The sequence below is a fragment of the Alligator sinensis genome, unplaced genomic scaffold (assembly GCF_000455745.1).
Source record: "Alligator sinensis unplaced genomic scaffold, ASM45574v1 scaffold900_1, whole genome shotgun sequence".
NCBI lineage: Eukaryota > Metazoa > Chordata > Crocodylia > Alligatoridae > Alligator > Alligator sinensis.
Genome location: NW_005842882.1, coordinates 380,665 through 386,579, shown reverse-complemented (window position 1 = coordinate 386,579; position 5,915 = coordinate 380,665). Strand labels below are relative to the sequence as shown.

Genomic DNA, 5,915 nt, shown 5'->3' with positions numbered 1-5,915 from the left:
CCCCTCCGCCCCCCCCCCCCCCCCCTCCCCCCATGAGTTGAGCTAGGCTGGGAGCTGTGTGTATGTGGATAGGAGCTGACCTGCCCCAAGACCCTGGAGTTGGTGTCTGGTCCCTTCCTCCTGAGTAATTTTGGCACCAGGTGTAGGAACCCTGCTGTGGTATGCCAGTGTGGTACCCTCCCTGACTCCTGCCATACTGGCTCCCAGAGTGCCCAGTGCTAAATTCATTGGGCCTACCTCATGCTCTTGCTAGCTCTTCAACTTTAGCCCCTGGCTGACCCCAGGTGGTGCCCAGTACGGGGATTAGGATGCTGCTAACGCCACTGGCTTTGTCTGTGCAGGGGATGTTCGAGCCTTATCTGAAGAGCTTCTACATCCGGTCCACGGACCCCACCCAGATTAAGATCCTCAAGGTGAGTCCAGTGCTGGGGCACCTGGCCTGTATTCATAGATTTCATAGACCATTAGGGCTGGAAGGGACCTTGGAAGATCATCGAGTCCAGCCCCCTGCACCAAGGGCAGGAGGTCAGCTGGGGTCGTAGGATCCCAGCAAGATAAACATCCAATTTCCTCTTGAAGGCATTCAAAGTAGGTGCTTGAACCACCTCTGATTCAGTGTACAGTACCTCCTTCGTAGGCCATAGGCCTCTCTGACCATCAAGCTACTGAAACACCCCTGCCATAGGAGACCTCTGCCCGTAGGTCTTGTAGGCAGTGGTTGTCTCTTGTGTGTTGAGCACCTGTTCAGTATGGCCACACCAGGTGGTTTCTGATGCTTCCATGATCTTTGGAAGTATCTGCCATTTTCTGGGGATAGGAGGATGTGGGGAAGTACGTCTGCCATGTGCCACTTCCACAGGTGGGTTCATGCATGTGTGCACATATGCATGTGTGTACACACACACACACACACACACACACACACACAGTGCTTCCCATTTTAAAAGTAATTCTGTTCATTCCCTCCTGTTTCCCTTCCTCCCAGCTGGAAGTTCTGACGAACCTTGCTAATGAAACCAACATCTCCACTATCCTGCGTGAGTTCCAGGTACAGTGGGCCTGTGGGCTGGCTGGCGGAGCAGGGCATGGGAGAGCTCTGCTCTCTGGAAGGTGAATGAGACGGAGAGGGAAGGGATGCTGTCAGGGCAGGAATAAAGCAGAGGGGTTTAGGATCCTGTATGTGTTGCCACCTACTGGTGACAGAGAGGAATCGTTCACAACCTGGCAGGAGATCCCAGTGCCTGCTGCAGTGAGAAACCTCACTGATGCCCAGTAAAGTGGAAACCAAAGTACAGCTCCGTGGTGGCACCTGTTTGAGAGATCCACATTGGAGCCTTTGGCCATTCAGCAGAAGGTCACAGAAAGCCAGTGCCACTCATTTAACCCAAACCTGCTCCTCTCAGAATGTTCCTGACAGAAGCATCCAGGACCGCGAGGGCTGGCTGGACTGGGTGGGCTCAGGGGGGTTTGCCTGTTGCCATGTTCATCATTAAACACCAAGGAATCCTGTGAAGGTCCTTGGAGGTTTCAGCTGTATTTGCAAACTGGGTTTTTTCTCCAGCCTAGCCCACTCTTCCCCACCAGATCTGAGGAGTCGACATCTGGCTGCTTTGGTTTTGCAGCCTGGGGGCAGAGATGGATGTACTTCTGTGAGAAATGGGGGAAAGCCTGTGTGTGCTTTTGTTGTGTCTCCTGTGAGCTGTATGAGGCAGGATCTTGTGTGTATGTGCAGCACCCGGCACTGTAAGGCCTGATCCTGACTGGTGCTTTTCAGTGTTGTCAGGGTGTGAATAGGTCCATAATAATCAGCTGGCTAGAGTTCCCTAAGACTGGGGATGAAAACTCCCCTGGAGGAGAAGGTCTGGGGGGCTACCAGTCCCAGGGGAGGAAGGTGATTCCCAGGCACACAGTGTATGTGAGAACAGGGCTTTCCTAGCAGCCTACATTCCTGCAGCTGGTCACAGTGGTTGTCATGCTCCACTTAGTCTGAGCTCTCAGGGCCAGTGCCAGAAGATGCTGCTGCAGCATCTTGCCCCTATACATGCTGATAAAGCTGCCCTGTCTCTGTCCCCAGACCTACATCCGGAGCATGGACAAGGACTTTGTGGCAGCCACCATCCAGGCCATCGGACGCTGCGCCACCAACATTGGGAAGGTCCGAGACACCTGCCTAAATGGGCTGGTCCAGCTCCTGTCCAACAGAGATGGTGAGGGCCTGAGGCACGGCCACAGAGGAACAGTGAGGGGCAGAGAGGACAGACATTTCCATGGGGCACCTGAGGGACACGGGGCTTAGCAGACCTTAAAATGGAAGATCTAGCAACCAGTGGTGGCTGCCAGGCCCCCATCTTCTCCTGTAGGGTGTGAGGAGGCTGGGCTATTTCTCTGATTGAAACAGCCTGTTGACTAAAGCCCTACAGCTGGGTGTTGTTGGCATCACAGTGTTACAGAGCATGGCCCAAGCTGGTTCCCACTGAGCAATATAATTCTTCAGAGCCTCAATGGAAAAAAGTACAGCTCATGCTAGGGCTGACTGTTGCTGAGTCCATGACGGATTCAGGGGGTTGGAGTCCTCTGTTCATTCTGTTTGGCAGGAGAGGGTTGTCTCCACCACTCACAGGGCATGAGTCTGTGGCAGGAGGGATCACCATCTGCCTCTGTTCATAGGTAGAAGGCCTCTGTCTCACCCAAGCTGATCTTGGTGGAGGCAGGGGTATCTCTCCACACTCAGAGGTGGGGTGGGGCTTGTTCTTGCCCACAGAACTGGTCGTGGCTGAGTCTGTGGTCGTCATTAAGAAGCTGCTGCAGATGCAGCCCTCTCAGCATAGTGAGATCATCAAGCACATGGCCAAGCTGACTGACAACATCCAGGTACAGCCTAGCTCAGAGCTCTGTTGTCCTCGCTGCTGTGGGGCTGGGGGTCCAGCTTTAGGGAAGTGACTCTGGAGGGGCTGGGTCCACAGGCACCCCAGGGATCAGTACAAGAATGCACTGTCCTTTGTGTCTTACACTGCTCTCATTTGGAAAGGCTGCTGCCTGCTGTCTCTTACCCCGCTTCTGGGGCCCATACCCCATGGGGCCTGGACTCAGTAACTGGATGCCTGGGGCTGTGAACTGGGTCCCTCAGCTTCTGCAGAGCCTCAAGTTCAGATCCTCCTGTATGCTATGAGAACAGGCCTTCCTCTGCCAGCATTGCTTGGCCAGGTTGAGTGTGGCCTCCCACCCACCCTGAGAGGGACCGGCCCTGATTCGTGAGGCCAGTACCACCTCAGCTGGGGTCACTTGCTCCCTGGTATGGCTCCTCTTGCACTGGGAAGGCCCAATCCCCCAAGTTGTGTGTGTGTGTCCTTTGGGAGTGACAGCACCTTGCAGGCCTGTTGTCTGGCTTTCTCCATGGGGACACAGGCAAGCACCCATGTAGGACAGTATATCTGGAGCAGCATGGAGACCACCATGCTACCCCCTTACAAAACGGCTGCAAAACTCTTCCCGACAGACTACATTTCTGCCTTGTTCCTGCCTCCCAGGGTCTGTGCCTTCAGTCATGAGCAGCTGTGGGTTTCAGAGGGGTCCCAGAATTTTCTGTGCACAATGCAAAGGATTCTGGGAATCATTTAGGCATGTCTCCCAGGCAGGGCCCAGCCTGAGAAGGGGCTGGCTGGGTTAGTTAGCAGGAACTCTGGCCTACAGAGCCAACAGGAGAACATCTGTAGGCTGTAGTCAGGCCTCAGATGGGCTGTGCCATGCAGGCATCAGCACAGACATGGCCATGTGGAGCTGGGATGCTCTTGGCCTCCATATGACCCTCCAGGGCCTGCACTGCCCAGTCGCTGAATGTCAGGGCTCAGTGACTGTGAGTGAGTAAGGAGGGTTTGGGCTGGGGTGAGCAGTGCCCTGTATGTATGTGTGTGTCTGCAGGTGCCCATGGCACGGGCCAGCATCCTGTGGCTGATTGGGGAGTACTGCGAGCACGTGCCTAAGATCGCGCCTGATGTGCTGCGCAAGATGGCCAAGTCCTTCACCAATGAGGAGGACATTGTCAAGCTGCAGGTCATCAACCTGGCAGCCAAGCTCTACCTGACCAACTCCAAGCAGGTAAAGGGGGAGCTGGGCCAGCACCTTGCCCCAACCAGCTCCAAGGCAGCAAACAGCTCCCAGGAGCACCAGGCTCTGTGCTGAGTAGGTTCTGAGCACCCAGAGGCGATGGCACTGACTCAGCTATGAGTGAGACCTCTGCAGGAGCCTCACCCTTTGCTTGCCCGGACATTGTTACTGCTGTCCATGACCCCACCCTGCCAGCTGGAACAGATCCACAAGTCCCTGCTCTGAGCAAGAGAGCAGGGCACTCCGCATAGGCATTGCAGGGAGCCTGGCCCCTCCCTGGCTTCTGGGCACACTGGGGCACTCCTCTTTAAAAGAAACCTCCTATGGTAGTTGCCATGCCACACTATATCATGCCAGTGGTGGGTCTGACCGTGAGAGAAACTAGGCCCTAAACAAAGTGGAGGGTGCTGAAAACCTTGCAGAATGGGGCCCAGGGGCCCAGTGCTTAGGGCAGGCCCAGCCCAAAGGCATAAATGAGAAGCAATAGTGTGTGTGTGCATGGGCAGAGCCAGGCAATCTGGAGACCTAGTAAGGTCGGCTCCCATCACTTCGTCCCTGACCTTGGGCAAATTGAACCCCCTATCCTAGACTCCAGGCCTCTTCTGTGGAGTGAGGGGAATCCCCATGGGGAGGGGGCTTAGTCCACTCAACTGGTCAGAGTTATGCAGGCCCAGAGCAGGTTCTGAGAGCAGTGGTCCTTGGTGCAGAGCAAACTGCTGACCCAGTACGTGCTGAACCTGGCCAAGTACGACCAGAACTACGACATCCGAGACAGGGCCCGCTTCATCCGCCAGCTCATCGTGCCCACAGAGAAGAGCGGAGCCCTCAACAAGTACGCCAAGAAGCTCTTCCTGGCCCAGAAGCCCGCCCCCATCCTGGAGTCCTCCTTCAAAGGTACAGAGAGCCAGCATCTGGGTGGAGCAGGAGCTATGGGGACTGAGCATCTGAGTCTGGCACTGGGGACTGAGCTGTGGAAAGAGAAGCCTGTTTTTCTCAGGGAGGAGCTGGGACATAGACAAGCACACATGGATCTATTCTGGAAGCAAGCAATGCCCTGTGGGGGTGAGGAGAGCAGCCTGGGGGAAGTAGCAGTCCTCATGATAACCACCCACTGACCACTACCTCTTCCCACAGATCGGGACCACTTCCAGCTGGGCTCGCTCTCGCACCTCCTCAATGCCAAAGCTGTGGGCTACCAGGAGCTACCTGACTGGCCGGATGAGGCCCCTGACCCATCTGTGCGGAACGTGGAGGTGCTGTGCAGGCCGGGCTCCAGGGCTGGGGGCTGATGTCACAGTCTTGCCTATAACATGCACGTGCAGACTGGGAGATTGGGAGTTTGCTACAGCATCATGGCCTTGCTAGCAGGTGGACTCCTGGGCCCCTTGTTACCAGAGCAGAGGGCCAGTTTGGCCAGGCTCCAGGCTATGAGCAGAGCTTATCCTGAGGCAGACAGTGGGAGAGGCAGGGCAGGTGTTGGCAGAGTGATTGGCAACCATAACCGGGCTCTCCCTTGCTTGCAGGAGGAAAGCATCTCCCTCACCGACAGCCACATTGGGCTGCTGGGAGAGCTGATAGAGGTGGTTCTGTGTGCTGGTTGCAGTTTGCAGTGCCTTTTTCCATTCTCCTCTACCTCTTGCTTTGTGTGGTGCTGACCTGTTGGCAGCCTTAAGCGTGTGATGTGTGTGCTTTGACGTGTTGCTGTGAAATCACGTGGCTCAAAGCTTAGCAGAGAGCAAGATTCAGGCTCCCATGGAAACACCTGTCCCTACTGGTGTCATCATCCATGTCCATCTGTGTCGTTGTCTCCC

At 55.6% G+C, this 5,915-nt stretch overlaps 1 protein-coding gene across 3 annotated transcripts in view; it reads left to right on the top strand.

The window, feature by feature from the left end:
• AP3B2 (adaptor related protein complex 3 subunit beta 2) overlaps nt 1–5,915 on the top strand; it is a 54,469-nt gene that overhangs the window by 31,135 nt on the left and 17,419 nt on the right. For all 3 annotated transcript variants that reach the window (XM_006035857.2, XM_014525800.2, XM_025192022.1), the window contains exons 11-17: nt 342–413; nt 986–1,048; nt 2,075–2,207; nt 2,762–2,871; nt 3,919–4,095; nt 4,812–4,998; nt 5,239–5,357. In XM_006035857.2, the coding sequence (XP_006035919.1) occupies nt 342–413; nt 986–1,048; nt 2,075–2,207; nt 2,762–2,871; nt 3,919–4,095; nt 4,812–4,998; nt 5,239–5,357 (861 nt within the window). The remainder of the gene's footprint in view (nt 1–341; nt 414–985; nt 1,049–2,074; nt 2,208–2,761; nt 2,872–3,918; nt 4,096–4,811; nt 4,999–5,238; nt 5,358–5,915) is intronic.